Genomic DNA, 23051 nt, shown 5'->3' on the forward strand with positions numbered 1-23051 from the left:
TGTCGATAGATGTCGAGTAAATAGCCTGCCACAACGAGTGCTCGATACATTAGCTGTGTTGGTAAAATCACCAAACGTCTTTGGTGAGTAATTTTGATGAGTTGTGCTGTCAGTTTTTTGTTGCGCGTGATTTATTCAAATGTTGCATGCTTGGATGGAAAATCAAGGTAACCCATTTTTGAAAAGTAGCAAAACAAACGTCAAAGGTTTGGATGTTTCACAGATCTTATTGTAATTCTTCCTGGTAATTCTGCCGAGTATCCTTTCAGCTCAATTTTAGCTGATTTTAATAGGAATTCCCTTTGGGATTTTCTCTTCGGTTTCGGAAGGATATTCCCACTAGGGATTCCGCAGGAAATTCCCTCTAGAGTGCCAAGGGTTTCCTCTGGAGATTTCACTGGGAATTCTGTCATGGGATTTTGTTGGGAGGATCCCGCTGGGATCTCCCTCTTGAGATTCCATCTGAAATTCTCTCAGAAGGTTCAGCCAGGAATTCCATCTGTAAATTCCAACAGATACCCTCTGAAGATTCTGGAAAGAATTCTCTCTGAAGGTTCCGCCAGGAGTTTCCTGTGGAGTTTCAACAAAAAATTTCCTCTGGAAATTCGGCCAAGAATTTCCTATTAAGATTCCGCCTAAAATTCCCTCAGAAGATTCCGTCAGGAATTCCGTCTTGAGATTTTAACAGGATTTCCCTTTAGAACAGGAATTCCCTTTGGAGATTCAGCAAAGAATTCTCTCTGACGATTCCGCCATGATTTCCTCTGGAGAATCCGTTAAGATCTCGGTTAAGAGCTCCTTATGAGGAACCGGGAACTCGTTCCTGTCATTCCTTTGGTAATCTTCTTGGGATTCCACCGGGAATCCCGTCTGAGGATTCCGCCGGGAATTACGTAGGGGAACTCCAGCCAAATCCGTCTGGGACTTCGCCAGGGATTCAGTCAGGGGCTTTCGCCAGTATTTCCCTTTACAAATACAGTCAGGAATGTCCTTTGCAGAAGCTCCTTTTGAAGATTCCACCAGGAATTCCTGTAGTGTTCTCTTGGTGGTGGTTGGAACAATAATGATTTATTAGATACAGCTAAATGTCAATGATACAATTCATGGCTACTACGATCCTACAATCTTTCCCTTCTTTTATACTTCTATCAAATATTTCTATATCTAATACTTGTTAATATTGAATAAGATCTTCATTGTCTTTATACATATACAGTGAACATTCAGTCCAGACTCCTGACCAACCAGTTGTGAAGAAGAGTGGCCCACAAATTAATTAATTCGACCGTCATCCAGAACCAAAGTGCCAGTAGTGCGACATGTGCGTTTCTTCTTCCGATTGCTGTTTCACGAATGGGAAGTATCTGAAATGATGACTGAAATAATAGGGAATTCGACTTGGATATAAAGAAACAGTAATAAAATCAACTCAGCCATTATGTTAGCTTGTTAGTAATACAGCTGTCATATCTTCCAGTTTCTTGTTTTCCTGAGCCATCTATGTTAATAATTTCCTTGTGGTTTCATTCTTGTAATATTTTCTTCTCTTTTAATTATTTTGAAGTCTTGATACGTTTCTTATGTAATATTATCTTCAAATTTGAGACAACCAACGTGTTAATTTCTCTGCAATTGGGTTGTTTAGTAAGTAAAATATTGCTATTTTCTATAACCTAATCAATAGAGCTCATTTTTGGGTGGAGAATCCAATGATAAAATAATCCGGGTACCCCTAATGATCCCAATTGAAGTACATGCCAAATTTATATATGTTAGATATAAAATCAATTCTATTCATCATCTATAGTTGAGATTTTGTCTTTAGTAATGCATTTTTTTTAAACTAGGTTTTTTTTTTCTAAAATTAATCAAATTATAATTGTTTCAAATATTTTGTTGCAAATGTGTCACACTATTTTTATTCAAAACATAAAATAATTATCAAAATCATGTTTCCTAGAATCTTTGTTATTGTATTATATTGCATGTGACGTTTTTTTTATTAACAAGTAAACCACAAACAAAACATAAACACTATTTGAGATATTCGCTGTTTCACAAAAAAATATTATACACCAGTAGTAGCAAAATTCGCTGTGGTATTTTAAAATAAAGTTATGCAATCAACGTTTTGCTATAAACATTTATCATGTGACATGGAATTTTGAAAATACAATCAATATACTTAATCAAAATATTCATTCAGATCGAAATTTAAATCCAGTCATCCTTGGCATATTTGTAATGTGGCATAGTAGTATGGCTCTATTTATACATAACAACTACTCTATTTATACATGAATAGTAATTTTTTTTCTGTTAAAGTGTATACTTTTTAAACTCTGTTTTATTCTAATAGAAATTTGTGTTTTGGCAATTTAATGGATGATAATAGTTTCTTCAATTAATCTATAGCCAGCTTGCCAGCAGGCGGTTATATCCAAAATTATTTTAGTGACTAGTGATAAGTGTAAAACTATGTATGTTGCATGGACAAGATGTTCAAGTATGCCCTTTCAAGTTACAGGTTTTAAGATGTTTCGTAAATTTAAACATTGTACCCTATCTTAAACTGACCATTGCAATAAGGTGACATATTTCTATAATGCGAAATGTGCTCGACTTTTCTATGTACACATATCCAATTGTATGGAGTGTTGTAAAGTTCACATAAGAATTTAACCTTCCAGGACGCGCGCCATCAAGCAATGAAAGTGCTACGCGCTCGGGTTGTGTTGAACTTTTTACAACAGCGCGCATGCTGAAAAGTTAATGGAGCATTGTCAATTGAATTTTAAGCATTTTCAAGTGCTGTGTACTGTATGTGGATTTGATTTTCGCCTACATCTGGGTTATATGTGTGACATGCGTCCTATTTTTGAATATGTAAAACACTAGGTATAGTGTTTATAAACTTCACACTAAAACAACATTTACACGTTAGCTTGTACGTTAACGTTCCAATTTATACATCAATAATAAATGATAATCGTCTTACCGTGATTTGCTTTGTACTTACGCATTGTTGTTATTCTTTTGGTTCACATGTATGCTTATCCAGCAACCGATAGGGTTTCCTTATAGAATAGAGCTTACTGCATTTCCCTTTGAATTGGCTTAATACGTCTTCAGTTTTGGAAAGTAATACATCTGCTGCTAAACTAGCATGCGATAAATCAGCTCAAGCTAAAATTATTCAATGGAAATATTTCAACCATATACATTGATCAGTAAATATATTTTCGCAGAGTAAAAAAAATCACATCGAGATGTTCCATGAAGTGATCTCGTCTTCTGTACTTCGGGTTCCCCATGTTTACAGTTTTACAAATAAAGTCCAAGTGGAATATATTGTGAAAACTAAACACAAGGAAGCCATCCCTAAAAGTACCAGAACCTTTTCTGAGACATTCAATGAATTGGTCTCCGATCTGCTCTTCGGGTTCTCTATAGTTTAAATTGTCCTATGAAAACATGATTTAGCTTCATCCAAAATTCTGGGATTCCAGTAAGATATATATCTATATAGGAACTTCATCCCTAAGAACAAAGACATGTCTAGTCAAAGCGTACAATTTAATATAGATACTTCATCCCTAAAAGAGCCAGATTTTCAGCTTTGAGATTCATCCTGAGGATCGCCTCCAGGTCTCAAGCTGCTTTCAGAGAATCATCCCGCGTGCATAACCACCGGGTCTCATAATTCACCTAGCGTACTTCATCCCTTTGACTGGGTTCCACTGTTTAACAGCAGTGTACTTCATCCCATCAACAGGGTTCCGCCTTTCCATCTACTCCAAGTAGATCTGCGTACTTCATCCCATATTATTGGGTTCCGCATCGGGAATCGCCTCTGGATTCCATTTTCAGCGTACTGTCATCCCATTCTTTGGGTTCCGCTCTATATGTGAGCTTCATCCCGAAAAGTTCATCTCTGGGACTCACATTGTCTTTGCTCTGGGTCCAAATCTTCCCGGCTGGATTACATCCCTAAGATTCTCGGATGACTCTTCCTTACCATAAAAGTAATCTCTTAGAATCCGGGTCCACCGTCAGAATTCTGGAGGCATCCCTAAGAGCAATCCTTAAATTTCACCTGCTCCGGGTCCAGGCCTTCTCGATTGGATTTCATCCCTAAGATTCCGGGTTTTACAAATGAGCGGAAATGTCCCTCAGCGTAAAAATCATCCCTGAGAATCCGGGCTCAATCGTCAGGACTACTGGAATCATCCCTAAGAGCAATCTGTTTTCTTCTTTCACCATGATTTACACTTTACCATACAGTAAATTATTTTCTCCTCGGGATTTTTCCTTTCATGTTGCTTGAAATATGGAATTTGGTTTTGTATGAGCCCGGTTGTTCTTCTAACTTGCGCAAGCTTCATTTTCCTTTATTTTTCATGCTCGTCGCCAAATGTAGTGTTCTCTTGGTGGTGGTTGGAACAATAATGATTTATTAGATACAGCTAAATGTCAATGATACAATTCATGGCTACTACGATCCTACAATTCCTCATGGTGATTCCGACGGGGATTCGTTTTGAGGTTTCCGCCAGGAATTTTCTTTGGAGATTCCTCCAGGATACCTTTTTGGGAATTCCGTAAAATGTAATCACTTAGGGAATCCCGCAGGAGTTTCTTTTGAAGATTCCTTTGGGTATTTTCTCCAGCGATTCTTTCGTAAGTTCCCCTAGAGATTCCTCCAGAGGATCGGTTTGAGAATGGGGAATTCCTCCAGGAGTTTCCTCTGGCGATTACCCAGCAATTCTCTCCAGATATTTTTCCAGGAGTTTCCTCAGAGTATTTCTCCAAGAGTTCTCTCTGGGGAATCCTCCAAAGGTGCTTCCAATTGAACCTATCGTTTGTTCGATGAGTTACGTCGGTGGTGTCACATCGATGTCACGCTACACGATAAGTTGTTCAACTACAACAACCAGGCAGCTCATCAACCCATCGTAAGGTGGATCATGCTGAGCTGTTGAGCTACGCAGGGGAGCGAAAGGTAGGAAGCACAAATTTGACAGCTGACAGTTGTAGGCTTTGGTTATTCTTCATTACACCAACGAACCTAACCTCAAAATGACTGACAAATCTCAGGTCATTTTGACAGATGTATAATGAGCATGAAAAGGACGGCAACAAGATCGATAAAGTAGAATACATTATCCGTCTTTTTCGTGCATGTGTGTGGTCTGTCAAAATGACCTGTGAATTGTCAAACATTTTCATGGCTAGCTTTGTTGGTGTAATGAAGAATCTCAGAAAAAGTCTGATGAATGAAATTAGCTGATGAGCCCTGTCATTTTTTTACACGAGCATGATCGTTCCAAATTTTATTTGACACACGCTCTCAAAAAAAAATTTGATCCGATTTACAATCTCTTATAGGCGCATATAGGCGTCTACACTGTTTGACGGAATAAATAAATAAATAAATATATTTCGGAGCCAATTCCGGTAAGATCCGAAAAGAGTAAAATTTGATCGACCAAACAAGGCATAAATGGTTTAAGCACAGACAAACAGACGTATCACTTGGGACAAATTGCGATAAAAATCATCGTGACGAAAACATAATCGCCCAATGCTAATCAGGCTGTGTTACGCAAACCACTCAGTAGGTGGCAGTAGTGAGCAAACGTCAAACAGGAGCAAAAACGATGCGAGCGCCGTGACCGAGCGATTTGCGAACTACAAAATATTTTAACTAACCGGTAAAAAGGGTAACGATGAGAAGTGAGTTGAGTGAGACGTCTGTTTGTCTGTGGTTTAAGGTTATGGTTTTTCATACAAATTACAATGATGATCAGGAAAAGCACAACTGGATACATACCTCCAAGGATGACTGCAGGGACTCCTCCAGAGATTCCTCTAAGGATTTCTGAAGGTATTCCTCCAGAAATCCCATCAGGAATTCCTTCAGGGATTCCTCCAGAAAGTTTTTCAGGGATTCCTTTATTGATTCATCTTGGAATTCCATCGAAGATTCCCCAGAAATTCCTTCAGGGACTCCTCCAGGAATATCCACAGAGATTCCTCCAGGAATTACTACAGAGATTCCTCCAGGAATTGCTCCAGAGCTTCCTCCTGGAATTCCTTCAGGGATTCCTCCAGAAAGTTTTTCAGGAATTCTTACATTGATTTGTCTGAGAATTTCATCTGAGATTCCTCCGAAATTCCTTCAGGAACTCCTCCATGAATTCCTCCAAAGATTCCTTCAGAGATTTCACCAGGATTTTTTTCAAGGATTCCTCCAGGAATTCCTTCAGGGACTCCTCCAGGAATTCCTCTAGAGATTCCTCCTGGAATTTCTTCGGAGATTCCTCCAGAAATTACTCCGAACATTCCTCCAGGAATTCCTTCAGGGATTTCTACAGGATTTTTTCAGAGATTCTCCAGGAATACCATCTTGGATTCCTCCAAGAATTCCTTCAGGTATTCATCAAGGGATTACTACAGGAATTCCTCCAGAAATTGCTCCAGAGATTTCTCCAGGGATTCCTTATGATTCATTGATTTATCTAGGAATTCCATCTGAGATTCTTCCTAAATTCCTTCAGGGACTCCTCTAGGAATTCCTTCTTGGATTCCTCCAAGAATTCCTTCATGAATTCCTGCAGAAATTCATTCAGAGACCCCTCCAGGAATTTTTCAGGGATTCCTCCAGGAAATCCTTCTTGAATTCCTCCAAGATTTCCAGGACTCATCAAGGAATCCCTTCAGAAATTCTTTCAGGAATTCCTCCAAGGATTCTTCCAGAAATTCCTTCAGGGATTTCTACAGGATTCATTCAAGGAATCCTCCAGGAAGTCTTTCAGGGACTCCCCCAGGATTCCTCCGGGGAATACAGCAATAACTCCTTCAGGGAGTCCTTCAGAGATTACTCCAAGGGTTACTTCAGGGATTCTTCCAAGGGTTCCTCCAGAGATTGCTCCAGAAACTGTTCCAAGACCTCCTTCAGAGATTCCTCCAAGGATTCCTCCAGGGATTCCAAATGGATAATTCCATGGATTCCTTTAGATATTGTTCAAAAGATTCCTCCAAGAATTCCTTAAGGAGTTCCTCCAGAAATTCCTGAAATTGCTGGAGCAATCCCCGGAAGAACTCCTGGACAAAATCTCATACGAATTCCTGGAGGAATCTGAATATTTTTTGGAGAAATCCCCAGAGAAATTCCAGGACAAAATCCCGAAAAAAAAATCCAGAACAAGTCCTCGGCGGAATTCCTGGAGATATCTCAGTAGGCCTTACTGGACAAATACTCGAGGAAATTCCTGAAGGAATACTCTAAGAAATGTCTGAAGAACTCCCCGGAGGAATACCTGGAAAAATCTCCGGAGTAATTCGTGAAAGAATCTCTGGGGGAATCTCCCAAGGAATTCCTGGAGGAATCTAAGAAGCAACTCTTGGAGGAATCTTCAGAGCAATTTCCGGAAGAACCCCTGGAGTAATTCCTAAAGGAATCTCTAGAGGAATTCGTGGAGGAATCCCCGGAGGTATTCCCTTAGAAATTCACCGAGCAATACCTATAAAATTTCCCGGAGAAATTCCTGGAGTAATCCTACGGGAAATTCCTGAAGGAATCCCAAGAATAATCCCCGAAAGATGACTTGAGGAATTTCCGGAGGAATTCCCAGCGAAAACCCCGGAGGAATTCTTGGAGAAATCTCTGAAGAATTTCTGGAGGAATCCACGGATAAATTCCCGATAAAAATCCAGGAAGAGTCCCCGGAGGAGTTCCTAGAGGAATCCCCGGAAGAATCTCTGGGGAAATTCCTGAAGGAATATTCGGAAGATTTCCTGGATCAATCTCCGGAAGGATTCATGGAGGAAACCACGGAGAAATTCCTGGAGATATAACTGAAGAGTTTCTAGAAGAATCCAAATAGGAATTTCCGGAAGAATTCCCAGATGCACTCTTTGGAAATGCATGGAGAAATTCTCGGTGCATTTCTAGGGAAAGTCCCCGGAGGAACTTTAAGTGGCATCTACGGTGAATTTTCCAGAGCAATCCTTAGAGATTTCCTAAAAAAATCCTAAAGAAACTCTTGGAGGGATCCTTGGAAGAATTTCTAAAGAACTTGGAATTCTTGGAGAAATTCCAGGAATAGTTCCTGGTGATATACCCAGAATAATACTTGGAGGTTTCTTAGGAGGGATTCCTGGAGAAATCCGCGAAAGAATTTCAAGACGAATCCCCGTGTAAATTCTTGGAGAAATTCCCGAAAAAATCTCAGAAAGTGTCCCCGGAGGAATTCCTGGATAAATTCTCGGATTAATCTCTGGAGGAATCCCCGGAAGAATTCCCGGATGAATCTATAGTAGGAATTTCTGGAGAAATTCCCGGAGGAATTCCAGGAGGAATCCCCGAGGGAATTTCAGAAGGAGTCCCCGGAGGAACTCCTGGAAAAACCATGGAGGAATTCATGGAGAATTTCCTGGAAAAATCCCCGGAGTAATTCCTGGACAAATCCCCGATATGAGTTCTCGGAGGTTCCCCCGGTACAAAATCCAGGAGGATTCCCTGTTAGGAATTCCTGGTGGAATTTTCGACGGGCATTCTTGGCGGAATCCACTGCAGGAATTCTTCGAGGAATTCTTGTTGGGGATTCCAGATGGAATCCCCGGAAGAATTTATGGAGAATTACTGGAGAAATTTCCCAACGAATTCTCAACGGTGATTCCTCCAGGAATTCCCACAGGTGATTCCTCCAGAAATTCCCACCGAAGATTTTATCAGAAATTCCTCCTGGCATTCCCCCAGAAAATCCATCAGGAATTCCTCCATGGATTCCTTCTGGAATTCCTCCTGGAATTTTTCCGGGGACTCCTAATAAAATTCCTCTTGAATTTATTCTGGAATTCCTCCGCGAATTACTCCAGAAATTCCTACTATTGATTTTTCCTGGAATTTTTCCGGGTATTGCTCCAGCATTTTTTTCGGGGATTTTCCCAGGAATTCGTTCAGATATTCGTCCAGCAAATTTTTCCGGCTTTCTCCAAGAAATTCCGCTGGGGATTACTCACAGGATAACTAAAGGAATGCCTCCGGAGATTCCACCAGGAATTGCTCCTAGGATTCCCTCAGAAATTTCCTAATGGATTCCTCGAGGAATGCCAACCAAGGATTCCTCCAGAAATTCCTACATGTAATTCCTCTTGGAATATCCACCGGGAATTCATCCACGAATTCCCACGAGAGATTCCTCCAGATATTCTTCCGGGGATTCCATCAGAAATTCGCAACGAGAATTCCTCCAGGAATTCCCACAGGGGATTCATTCAGGAATTCTCACAGGGGATTCCTCCAAGAATACCCGACGGGGATTCCTCCAGGAATTTCCACCAAGGATTTGTCCAGGAATTTCTCCAGGGATTTTTCTGATGGAATCCCCAGAAGAAATTCTGGAGAAATCCAAAGAGGAGTTTGTGGAGAAATTGCCTGGGAAATTCGAAATGAAATTCCAGGAGAAACTCCCGGAGTAATTCCTGGAGTTATACACAGCGGAATTCCTGGGATAATCCTCGAATAAAACTGCTGGAGAAATACCCGGAAGAATTCCTCGAAGGATCTATAGTAGAATTCCTAGAGGCATTTCTAGAGGCTGAATTCATAAAGAAATTCCTGGAGAAGTTCCCGGAGGCATTCCTGGAGGAATCCCCGGCGGAATTTCAGGAGTTATCCACTGCGAAATTCCTGGGAGAATCCCTCAAAAAATGCTGGAGGAATACTCGGAGGAATTCCTGGAGGAAATTATATCAGAAATTCCTGGAGAAACTCCCTGATGAATACCTAGAAAATTCTAGAGGATTTTCCGGAGAAATTTCCGAAGAAATTCCTGGAGAAATTCCCGTAGGAATTTCTGCGGTTATCCCCGGAGGAATTTCTGGGAGAATCCCGAAAAAAGTGTTGGAGAAATACCTGGAGGTATCTGTAGTAGGAATTCCTGGAGGAAATCCGAGAGAAGTCCTCGGAGGAATTCCTGAAGGAGTTCCCGGAGGTATTCCAGGAGGAGTTCCTAGAGGAATTCCTTTTGAGATTCCTCCTGGAATTCCTTCTGGGATTCCTCCAGGAATTGCTTTAGGGACTCCTCCAGAAATTCCTTCAGGGATTCCCCCAGAAATTCCTTCAGGGATTTCTCCAGGAATTCAGTCGGTAACCACTGCAGGAAATGCTTCAGGAATTCCTCGGAGGATTCCTCACGAAATTCTTCCGGGGACTCCTCCTGGAATTCCTTCGAGAATTGCTTCAGGAATTCCTCCGGGATTTTCTCCTGGAATTTGTCCGGGAATTCCTCCAGGAACTCCTCCTTGGATTTCTCCAGAAATCATCAGGAATTCCCAACGAAAATTCCTCCAGGAATTCTCACAGAGGATTCATTCAGGAATTCCCACAGGGGATACATCCAGGAATACCCGACAAGGATTCCTCCAGGAATTCTCACCGAGGAATTCTCCAAGAACTCCCACCGGGGATTTGTCCAGGGATTTTTTCTAGGACATCCTCCAAAAAACCTTCAGGAATTCCTCTATGGATTCCTTTAGGGATTCCTCCTGGAGAATCCCCGAAAAAATCGCTTGAATAATACCCGGAGGGGAGTTATCCACCGGGTATTATTCGAGCATTTTTTTCTGGGATTCTTCAAGTAATTACCTTCTAGAATTCTATGGCAATTTTTAGCACTTCCACTCCCGCGATTTCAATCAGGGAATCTCTCATGTATTCTTTCGAAATCTTTCAGTAAATCCTGCTGTGGATTTCTCCAGCAGTCTTTCCGGGGAATTATCAAGGCAAATGCTAGTTCTCCATAACTCTTACGGGTGAATTCTTCATCGTTTTTTACGAGGAGCTTCGGAAGGAGTCCAGAGAATTAACTCCTACAGAAATTTCCATAAGCAGCTCCTGAAGGAGTCTGGGGGAACGGAAAACAAGTGCACAATTTCCTTTCTTGAAACTTCTAGCGATGTTTTACGGGTTTTTCTCTACACTTTCATCCGAGAATTCTACCAAGATATTCTGCTTCGGGAACTGGTCCAGCAATTCCTCCGTTGCATCCATAAACTTTTTGCAGCCGCCGCAATGTCTAAAAAAAACAAAAAAATCAATTAGGTGTTGTTTACATCTGCCATTTTCTATAATCAAATTAGCCTGAGCCCTCTTTGATGAACTGGCTGGTTGTTGCTGGAGAAACTTATCGTGCAGCATGACATCACCGGCGCAACTCATCAAACAAACGATAGGTACAATTAACAACTCGATGACTCGATGAAAATGGTCGGTCACTTGTCATCACACAGCAATCAGTAGGCGAGTTGTTAATTGAACCTATCGTTTGTTTGATGAGTTGCACCGGTACGATGTCATGCTACACGATAAGTTTCCTCTGCAACAACCATCCATTTCATCAAAGAAGGCTCAGGCTAATTTGATTAGAAAATTGCAGATGTAAATAACAACAAATTGAATTTATTTTAGACACTGCGGCGGCTGAAACAGTTAATTAATTAACCGGAGGAATTGCTGGACCAGTGCTCATAAGGAATCCTTTAGAAGCTCCTCGTATATTAACGGTGATGAAATCTCCCAAAGGGTTTAAAGAGGATTCCTAGCATTTGCCTTGAGATTTCCCCGGAAAAGACTGCAGGAAAAATTCTCAGCTGGAATTACTGAAAGATTTCGAAACAGAAATTGATGAAAAATTCCTCAGAAAGAAAGAATGTAAGATTCCCTGACATTGCGGGACATTGCCAAAGAATTATTGCAAGTAACTACTGGAGAATTTCTCCGGGTATTACTCAAGCAATTTTTTCGCAGATTCTCCTAGCTGAATTCCAGATAACTCCAGGAATTTCTCCTAGGATTCATCAATAATTTCACCGGGGATTCCATCAGGAATTCTCACCGAAAAATCCTCCTGAAACTAATCCGAAGATTCCTACTCCTCCTGGAATTCCTCCGGGTATTCCTCCAGTATATTTTTCGGGGATTCTCGTAGGGATTCCGAATATATTTCCGAAAATTCTTCTAGGAATTCTTTTGGGATTTCTACAGGAATCCCTAGAGAGAAATACCTTCAGGAATTTTACAGGGAATATCAACAGTAATTCTATCGGGGATTTATCGAGAGATTTCCGCCAGGGATTCCACAAGGAATTCTTCCGGGGATTCTCCCAGAAATGGATTCCTCCAAGAATTCCGCCGGTGATTCTTCCAGGAATTTCTCTGAAGATTCCACCAGGAAGTTTTTCAGAAATTCCGCTGGAAATTCCTTCGGAGATTCCTCCATGGCTTCCTACAGGGATCCTCCATTGATTATTCCAGGAATTTCTCCGAGGATTCCTCCGGGCATTTCTCTGGAAATTTCTCCAGGGCTTCCTGCGGGGATTCCTTCAAGGATTCTTCAGGAATTCCTCAGACGACTCTTCCTGCAATTACTCCGGGAATTCTACTGGTAATTCCAGTAGAGATTCCTCAACGAATTCTACCGGGAATTCCTCCAGGAATTCCACCGGAAGCTCTTCCAGGAATTGCACTGGGAATTCCACCAGGCATTCCTCCAGAAATTCTTCCGAAGATTTCTCCGGGGATTTCTACCCGAAATCAACGGACTCCTCCTGGAATTATTTCGAAAATTTCTCCCGGAAATCCTCCTGAATTTTTTTCAAGAATTCCTCAGGGTACCCCTCCAGCATTCTTTTCAAGGATTCTACCGTTAATTTCTCCAGGAATAACTCCAGGAATTCCTCTGGGTATTCCTCCAGCATTTTTTTTGGTATTCTTCCAGGAATTCCACTGTATAGGGCCATAGACTCTAGGAATACATTCGGGGATTTTTTCCATGAATTGTTCTAGCGATTCCTCCAAGAATTTCTCTAGGGCTTCCTTCAGGAATTCTTTTAGCACAAAAACAGCACTTCCACAGAGGATTCCTCCAGAAATTCCTCCGAGGATTCTTTCAGGAATTTCTCCGAGGATTCCACCGGGAGTTCCTCCGAAAATTTCTCTGCAAGTTCCTCCATGAATTTTTTTTGGAGATTCTTCCTGGGCTTCCTACGGGGATTCCTTCAAGGAAACTTCCAGGAATTCCTCCAATAGGCCATATGAATAGAACTGAGTAATTACGCTTTACTCAGATCTCTGTGAAGGTTCACAGAGATTTGCTCCACGGCTTCACATAGATTTAGTAAAGAGAATATACTCAACTTTATTCATATGACCTAATGGCTCTTCCAGAAATTCCTTCGGTACATCCATTAGAGATTCCTCAAGGAATTCTACCGCGGATTCCTCCAAGAAGTCCACCGGCGACTCTTCCAGGAATTTCACTGGGGATTCCACAAAGCATTCCTCCAGAATTTCTCCCGGTCATTCTTCCTGGGATTCCTTCAGGAATATCACCGTGAATTCACCTAGGAATTCCTCCGTAGATTCCTCCTGCATTTCCTCCTTAGATTTTTCCAGGAATTCATACGGAGGTTCTTCCAGGAATTGCTTCAAGGACTCTTCCTCGAATTCCTCTGGGAATTTCTCAAAAAAAAAAAAAATACTCCGGGGATTCATCCAGGAATTCCTCCGGTTCTCTTTCAGCAATCTTTTCTAGGATTCTTCCACAAATTTCTCTGGGAATAACTCCAGGAATTTCTCCGCGAATTCCTTCAGAAAATTACCCAAGGATTCCTCCAGGAATTTCTCCGGGGATTCCTCCTGGGTTTCCAACCCAGCTATTCCCACCTGGTGTTATTCCCACCGAAGATTCCGAAAACTCATCCTGGATTTTTTTTTTCGGGAATTTCTCCAGGAATTCCTTCTGACATTATTCGGGGATTCCTCCAGGGATTCCGGCACGAATTCTTCCGGATATTGCTAAAGAATTTTTTTCGGTGATTCTTCAGGGAATTTCTCTGAATATAACTCCACGAACTACTCCGGGCTCTTTCAGCATTTTTTGGGGTTCTTCCTGAAATTACTCTGGAGATAACTCCAGGAATTTTTCTGGGGATTCATCCGGAAATTCCATCAGGGATTCCTCCGGGAATTCCTTCAGGGATTGCTGCGGCAAATTCTTCAAGGATTTTTGCGGGAATTCCTTCAGAGATTCCTCCGGGAATTCCTTCAGGGATTTCTGTGGGAATTCCTTCAGGGATTCCTCCGGGAATCCCTCCAGGGAGTCCTCTGGGAATTCCTCCAGGGATTCCTCCGGGAATTCCTCCAGGGATTCCTCCGGGAATTCCTCCAGGGATTCCTCCGGGAATTCCTCCAGGGATTCCTCCGGGAAATCCTCCAGGGATTCCTCCGGGAATTCCTCCAGGGATTCCTCCGGGAATTCTTCCAGGGATTCCTCCGGGAATTTCTCCAGGGATTCCTCCGGGAATTCCTCCAGGGATTCCTCCGGGAATTCCTCCAGGGATTCCTCCGGGAATTCCTCCAGGGATTCCTCCGGGAATTCCTCCAGGGATTCCTCCGGGAATTCCTCCAGGGATTCCTCCGGGAATGCCTCCAGGAATTCCGGGAATTCCGCTGTGGATAACTCCAGGAATTCCTACGGGATCTTTTTCTGGTATTTCTCCGGGAATTGCTTCAGAATTTTTTAAGGGATTCTCCCAAAAATTTCTCTGAGGATAACTCCAGGAATTCCAGGAATTTCTTCAGGAATTCCTCCGGGAATTTTTCCAGGGTTTTTTACTATAGATTTTTTTAGGAATTCCTTCGGGTATTCCTACAGCATTTTTTTTCGGGGATCCTCCCAGAAATTCCACCGAGAATTTCTACAGGAATTCAGCCGAGAACCACTGCAGCAAATGCTTCGGGAATTCCTTAGAGGTTTTCTCTAGAAATTCTTCCGGGGACTCCTCCTGGAATTCCTCCGATGTTTGCTTCAGGATTTTCTCCGGCTGATGTGAAATTTTGATTTTCAGACAGCTGATGTGAAATTTTGAATTTCTACCAACAACATGGCTTTGTACGCGGAAGTATTTTTGCATTTTATTACAAAAACTACTCTAGAATATTTATTCGTTTTAAACCCTCCATCAGTCGCTTTGGCCATATCGCCAGATCTATCTTTTCATGTTTATCCTGTGTTTTGGTGATCAATACCTGATTCTTCGCCTGCAGGCATCTAAGAAACTGAAACTACAATTACACTCAAGGAATTCATCCACAAATTCCTCTAAGGATTCCTCCGGAATTCCTCCAGAAATTTCTCTAGGCATTCCTCCAGAAATTCCTCTAAGAATTCCTACATAATTCCTCTAGAAATTCTATCGGAAAATTTTCCAAGAATTTCTCCAGGAATTCCTCTAGGAATTCCTCTAGGAATTCCTCCAGGAACTCCTCTAGGCAATCCTCTAGGAATTCCTCCAGGAACTGCTCTAGCAATTCCTCCAGAAATACCTTTAGGAATTCCTTCAGAAATTCCTCTAGAAATTCCTCCAGAAATTCCTCTAGGAATTTCTCCAAAAATTCCTCTAGTAATTTCTCCAGAAATTCCTCTAGTAATTTCTCCAGAAATTTCTCTAGTAATTTCCCCAGATATTCCTCTAAGAATTTGTCCAGAAATTCCTCTAGGAGTTTGTCCAGAAATTCCTCTAAGAATTACTGCAGAAATTCCTCCGAAAATTCCTCTAGGAATTCCTCTGGAAATTTCTCCAGGAATTCCTCCAGGAATTCCTCTAGGAATCTTCAGAAATTTCTCTAGGAATTTCTCCAGTAACTCCTTTTGGAATTTCTCCAGAAATTTCTTTTGGATTTTCTCCAGAAAGTATTTTAGGTATTGCTGCAGAGATTCCTATATAAATTCCTCTGAGAATTCTTCTATAAATTTTTCTATGAATTCCTCTAGGAATTCATTTAGGAATTCCTCCAGGAATTCTTTTAGAAATTCCTCCAGGAATTCATTAAGCAATTCCTCCAGGAATTCTTTTAGGAATTCCTCCAGGAATTCCTCTAGGAATCCTGGAATCTTGGAGAAATTCCTGGAGGAAATCCTAGAGGAATTCCTGGAGGAATTCCTAGAGGAATTCCTGGAGGAATTCCTAGAGGAGTTCCTGGAGGTATTCTCAGAGGAATACCAGGAGGAATTCCTAGTGGAATTCCTGGAGGAATTCCTAAATGAATTTCTGAAAGAATACATAGAGAAATTTCTAGAAGAATTCCTGGAGGAATTTCCGGAGGAATTCCTGTTGGAATTTCCGGAGGAATTCTTGTTGGAATTTCCGGAGGATTTCTTGGAGGAATTTCCGGAGGCTTCTCCAGGGCACATTCTAGTGGCCACCGGTTGACCAGGGAGGCCATTTGACCTTTTTACAGTTACCAAGGTGATGAATATGAAAATCCATATAGATAGAACCTGTGGGGTATGAACAAAGCTGAGTAGCATTTCCCATGCGTGTATTTCTCCTAGCAAGCATCAGTGACAGCCAGCACCATGACGGGGTCGTCGTCAGTATGATGCTGCCTCATTGACGAGTGGACTGTTGGCGGGGCAAGTCGCCATCACCGTGAGGTTCCGTATTATGCCAAGTGATTCTACTGCAGTTTGCTAAGATGGCTGGGAACGGATTGTTCCAGTGAGTTGCCCGGCATTCACAGAACCGTCACATTCCGATAACCACGGGATGGCCACAGTGGCCTGGCCCATTCCCAAGTAACACAGAAAACATCTTTGAGAATAAACTTTAAAAAAGACGTTGTAGTATAGTAGTATAATCGTATTTGTACACATAAATCATGTTTTAACTCTGTTTGGCAATAACAAGTCGAGTCAAGTACAAGACACTGAAGACGACCTTACAGTTGAGGTCGAAATACGTGTCTGTCAAAGGATGCAAATTCTTAGTGGAATTCAAAGGAACCGTACTTAACCCGATTTTCTTTTATTTAATAACAAGTTACTGAAAAATGTTATCATCCTCACTACATGTTAAAATAACGTAAATTTAACGTTGGTTACACAAGATATTTATATCACCGTCTTCCTTCAATTGAAGATGTTTTGTATAACACCAGCAGCACATTGTTATAACATTTGAGATCAAACATGTTATTAAAACGTTGTTTTTACGTACTAAATACGTTAATGTACAACATTATTAGTTTGCTATCTCTTCTCACTGATTTGATCATTATTTAAAAAAACATCTCTTTCACTTTAAAATACAAGGCAATCCAAATACGATAGCAACTTTAATTTTATGGTTTGTGGATTGACAATGCTTCAAGTATGCTAAAAGCGAGGTAACCAATGGGTATGTTAATAGTCTCTAAAAACTTGGCGCAGACCAATCAGCAGATCACAGTCACCATGGCTCGAAAGATGGACGCCACCATTCTACTTTATTTACATGGTAGGCCTCCCGTCATCTAAAAATCACTGGGGATACTTACCTGGCGGCTAAATCTCCCTTACCAGCACAGTTTTTACACTATTTTTATCCCGTGAAGCAAACGAAAACAATTAATTGATATTTGTTCTAGGAAACGCACTCTAACTTTGTTATTGTTATACCTATGTTCAAAACAGGTAATCCAAAACCAAAAATGACATCGTCGTATGCTATTGAGTAGTAGATGTTCAAAATACGTTGCTATGATGTTTTTTCAATGTATTTCATTCGACTCAAGTGGTATTCGATAAACATGTTATTGAGATGTATAGCAGTCGTAATTTAAACGTATTTCTAAAATTTTGAGCTCTTCCGTATATCAGCCCAGACCAATTACAGTGTCTGCTAAAAAGTTTCACACTATCATTTATATATATGGCCGTTAATTCATCTACTGATGTTTCTGCCAATAATTATCCATCTGGAACAGTTTAAATATGTAATGAAATAATATAATTTCCTTATTGATAACGAAGACAGATTCTACAGTCTAAAAGAACATCATTAATACATCATAATTTAAAATAACATCCAAAAACATTCTGACGGTACTTTGTCAAGAAGCCACCATGTTGCATATCTGAAAATTTGTTTGAAAATCTCTTACAAACCACAGAAATGTCAAAAAACTTCCCTTCTTATTTCTTTCCGATGGAAAGCAAATGAATTTTTTAAGAGAAAAAGTGCTCATTTCACCATAAATTTTCAACGGCACATGAAATTAAGTCATAGTGCCTAAACATCGAGATGGTAAATTACAAACGATGTGTAAGACCTGAAAATTATTTTGAGCCATCACTTAATACTGCATTTATAATAGATGCCATATTGATTTGCTGTGCGTGGTTGATGAATATTAATTTCGTGCCAGCAATAAGTAAGTTGTTATGATGTTGCTGAGAACATATTCGATACATAAATTTATGTTATAATGATGTATTGAAAAACATCTTCAGTAACATCAAAGATGTTTTATAAGCCGCCATTTTTTGCGCTTTTTCGGTTATATAAGTGTATGAAAATACGTTTTCCATATTTGAAACAAAACATGGACGTTTGAATGAAACATGTATTATATACAGTATTATAACAAATTGTGTTACTTGGGTTGGTCCTTTTTTATGGATGATGGATGCCACAAAAGTTCAGCTTATTATATGTAGTGGCTTGATTTCCCTAATAGCGGGGAGGAATATCAAATAATGGATATGAAGAATCAAGAAGATAGACCTTCGCATACCTGGTTTTGGCGTTCACGAAGAAGGCATCTTCAGGACTCATTTCGATTGGCAAGGGAGGACATTGGACCTTTTTACGGTAACCAAGATGATGGATATGAAAAATCATGAAGATAGAGCCGTCGCATGCCTCCATAGTCCAAACGTCCTCGGAACAGGGTTTGCAATGGCCACGGGTTGGTCAGGAAGGCCATTGGACCTTTTTATGGTTACTAAAACGATGGATATGAAAAATCATAAAGATGGAGCCATCACATGTCTAGTTTTGGTACAATGGCCAAAACGTCCTCGAAATAGGCTCCTGCAGAGCACATTCCGGTGGCCACGGGTTGATCAATGGTTGGCCAGGGAAGCCATTTGACGTTTTACGGTGACCAAGATAATGAACATAAAAAAAATCATGGAGATGGATGGCCTAGTTTTGGTGCCCTTGCTGAAATGTCCATGATCCAGGTTCCCGCGGGGGTAATTCCGACGCCCACAACAGGACCAGATGGGGTTGGCCGGTTCCACATGACCACTACCAGACACGCATCACCCAGCTGGACATGTTTGGCGCATACACCAACATTCAACGACGCGGCCGCTCGTATATAGTTTGTTTAAACAAAATTCCTCTCAGTAAACTGTCAAAATCGCGAATCGACCACTCTTCTGCTGTCGACTGTCGAGCTAGTCGGTTTCTGTGATAGCTTTTCTGCTCGACTCGACAGTGATAGCAGGCGACCCGATTTAATCGACTCGAGTTATAAAATAGCCCCCATCATCTCAATTCGTCGAACTAAGTTGTTTGGTATATGTGACTTGACCCTCCGAGCCTTCTATCGAAAATTCGTTTTAGCCTTTCAGTACACTTTGGTGTACGAGAGATGCGAAAATGGTGGCGAGGAGGGGAGGGGTTCATGGCAAATTTTGTATTATGTATTAATTGCCAAAATTTCAAATGTTTGTTGAAAACTACAGTTACGTCAACTATGCGAATCTGGGCGATCAATTCTTTAGTAAAAAATATACCATTGATTAATCGTATAAATTATAGTTTATTCAGTATACTCATTACTTTACATTAAATAATCATTGTGTCATACATAAGTTTTATGCTATTCGTAATGCTTAATTTATGAAATTAGAATAATGAAATCATCACTTAGCTAGACAAAGTGTCAACTTCTGTAAAATTCTGATTGAGATTCATCTATCTGTGGCCTACCTGTCGCACTTTCGAAGCGGAGAATTCTTGCGTCCTCGCATTCCACGGGATGGCGTGTAAATGTGTAAAACGTATCCTAATTTTTGGTACCAATTCTTGTCATGAAATAAGCGATTTCTGTCTATCTTACTAAATCTAGAGCGTCCATGCATGTTACTTAGTTTAAAATAAAGAAATTATCTTCGGAAAGGAACTGATTTCTATCGTCTGAAAAATATATACATTGATACTCTACTCTCTCTCCTTTCGATCCTAGCTGCCTCTCAATCTCATAGTTTTTTTTAACTAGCAAATTTTGATTCTATTTCGTGTAAAACACGAAACAAACTTCCGCAAATCCATCCATCAATCATCATATGATGCAGTTTTTGTGCCAAGGCAGCAACTAGAGACTAACGTTGATTAGTTTTGAACTATTGCGTGATTTATGTTACTGTTTTGTCTGTCAATATTTGTCAACCGTTCCTCTATGAGGGACACTGTCTGGATTTCGTTCTCTTGGTATATCACAAAGAATCTCTTGTTTGTTTTCTCTCTTTCTCTAACCTTAAATCTCGCAATTTTAACCCTCCGAGTAAGGATGCTACTACAGTTGAACATTCTAGGCACGGTTTTCTTATATAACAGCACAGTGTATATGGTTTGCGCTTCCTATGGCTGCTTTCGTCGTGAGTCCTGATTAACATTGTTTTTTTTTTTGTTGTCTATCTCGAGCGTACTTTTTTATTTTCCTAACAATTGAAGACTAACCGCGATCATTCTCACTGAGAGTGGTTGCATACTTCTACATGTTGAACGACAGTGGCTTGATGTTGGCCACCGAGCTCATTCGTCGGACACGGCCCATCATCTTCCGTTCGATGTCCTCCAGCGATTTGCCCTGCGTTTCCGGCACGTAGAATATCACAAACGCCAGACCGATCACACAGATGCTGCCGAACATCCAGAAGGTACCGTGCGTTCCGATGGCATCTGGAAAAAGGGGGAGAGGTTGGAAGAGCGTGAGTTAGTGTCTACTGTTGTGGTTGTGAATTTTTGCGTATGAATAAGGTGGTAATATGTCAATTACAGAGCATGGTCTTCCGGCGAACCTGATAAGGCTCATACGTGCACCTCTAGAAGAATCAAAACCAAGTGTTCTGATCGTAGACTAGCGAATCATATCGGCCTTAAACTCAAGATAGATATACATAGTCTTGGCAATTAACTCCACCAAGGCAAAATAGATGGTTGCCGGTAGAGACAATGGCAGATTAGGTGTTGTTGTTGAATAGTTTATGTATTTTGGAACACTTGTGATATGCGACTTTTATCGAGAAATACTTACTTATGATATCGGCGAACGTCTTCGTGACGATGAAAGTACAGGACCAGTTGAAGGCCGTAGCCACCGACGCGGCTGAACCTCGGATTTTTCCGGGCAGGATTTCACCCATCATCAGCCACGGGATGGGACCGAACCCTAGCGAGAAGCCAAGGACGTATATCACGAACGCAGCCAGTGGCAACCAGCCGACCTGGGACACGTCCTGTCCGCTGTTTTTCACATAGAAGAAACCACCCAGTGTCATCAGAGTGATGATCATGGCCACGTCGGAAATGTACAGTAGCATCTTCCTGCCTAACCGATCGATCAGCATGGTGGCGATGAACGTGGCAATGAAGTTCACCACACCGACAATGATCGTACAGAGGTTCTCGTCGATTGTCGAGCCGGCATCTTGGAAGATCTGCACGGTGTAGAAGATGACGGCGTTGATACCGGACAGCTGTTGGAAAAACATCAAGCCCAGCGAAATAAGCAGCGGTTTCAGGTTGGCCTTCTTCATCAGATCCAGCATGGCGCTCTGCGATGCATGTCGTTCCGCATCCTGGTGGGACTTGATGATACCCTTCAGCTCGGGATCCACATCGGCCTTCTTGCCTCGCAGCCACTGCAGGGCTTTGCGGGCTCGGTCGTCGCGTCCTCGTGAAACGTACCAACGGGGCGTCTCGGGAATCAGGAACATCAACAGCAGGAAAGGTATGGGCAGGGCCGCTCCCAGGAATGCCAACCCCGACCAGTCCATGTACTTGCCGGCTACGAAACATAGCAGGATACCGATGTTACCGAACGCCGTTGGAAGCAGCCCAAGCGTTCCTCGCACCTCTGGCTGTACGGTTTCACCCAGGTATACCGGCAACGATAGGGAAGCAACACCAACCGAGAATCCAGACAGCGCACGACCTGTAATTAGGGTAATGATCATAATTCCATACTTTGGCCAGTCTAGTTATAATCTAAAAGTTTCAAGTTGCGACTATAGCTTCTTTCTGGAAAAATACCCTGAACAGTGCCTAAAAACCCTTTGGAATTCAGAGAAACAAATGTGAAGGAATCTCCAAAGAATTTTTAAAAGAGTCCCAAAATAAATTTCTCGAAGCATTTTAAGAATCCTTGATAAAAAAAAACCTTGAAGAAAGCAGAAAGTATTATTGGAGAAACAACGTGAGTAACTCTGTTATCGAAGTGTTGCTCAGAATTCTTCTGAATAGTTCTGGGGCAGTTCCTAAAATAATTCTTGGGATGATTGGTATGACCTTTTCGAGAAGTTTCAGAGGCATCCATAGGAAAGTTTTGGAAACATGTGGACTTCGTCGAAATTTCTAGAATTTTCAACGAAATTTTGTGAGAAATCTTTTCTGGAAGAATTCCTGAATGATATTCTCGATAAGCTGCTAACAGTATCGGAGGAATATTTGAAAGACTATATAACTTATCAGACTGCTATAGAAATTTTAGAAGCAAGTTCTAGGTTTTTAAGAGTTCCTTCAATTTAATTGAATTGATAGGGATTTCAATATGATTTTTTAACGTATTTAAAAAAAACCTATGGGAAAATTTCTGGAGTAATCTCTGAAGAAACTCTTTTTAACGTTTAAGAGAATTCACAAAGAAATCATTCAAGGTTGTAGTAAGTAAGTTGCTGCAGAAGTTCTATTAGAAATTTGAAGAGAATCCTGGAGAGAAAAGGTTCCAGGACAAATTTCTTGATGATTCTTTTGTGGATTTTGTGAAACTTTTTATATAATTTCAGAATAAATTTTTGAAAAAAAAACTCAAAAAACTTTCTCATATTTTTTTGTAAATGTTGGAACAGGTTTCTGCCATTAATTTTTAAATAATTCCTGTAAAATTATTTACGATTCAATTATTGGTGTAAATAGTTGTAAAAATC

The 23051-nt window shown here is 40.9% G+C and overlaps 2 protein-coding genes across 5 annotated transcripts in view; one reads left to right on the forward strand and one right to left on the reverse strand.

Moving 5' to 3' along the window:
* The window catches only part of LOC109406155 (RING-box protein 2), a 226138-nt gene that overhangs the window by 15795 nt on the left and 187292 nt on the right, over positions 1–23051 (forward strand). The window lies entirely within an intron of this gene.
* LOC109406109 (facilitated trehalose transporter Tret1) overlaps positions 19644–23051 on the reverse strand; it is a 78785-nt gene continuing 75377 nt past the window's right edge. For all 4 annotated transcript variants that reach the window (XM_029866550.2, XM_029866551.2, XM_029866553.2 and 1 more), the window contains 2 exons: positions 21161–22060; positions 19644–20805 (listed from right to left, as the gene is read on the reverse strand). In XM_029866550.2, the coding sequence (XP_029722410.1) occupies positions 20618–20805; positions 21161–22060 (1088 nt within the window). In that variant the 3' untranslated portion in view covers positions 19644–20617. The remainder of the gene's footprint in view (positions 20806–21160; positions 22061–23051) is intronic.

The sequence above is a fragment of the Aedes albopictus genome, chromosome 2 (genome assembly GCF_035046485.1).
Source record: "Aedes albopictus strain Foshan chromosome 2, AalbF5, whole genome shotgun sequence".
Taxonomy (NCBI): domain Eukaryota; kingdom Metazoa; phylum Arthropoda; class Insecta; order Diptera; family Culicidae; genus Aedes; species Aedes albopictus.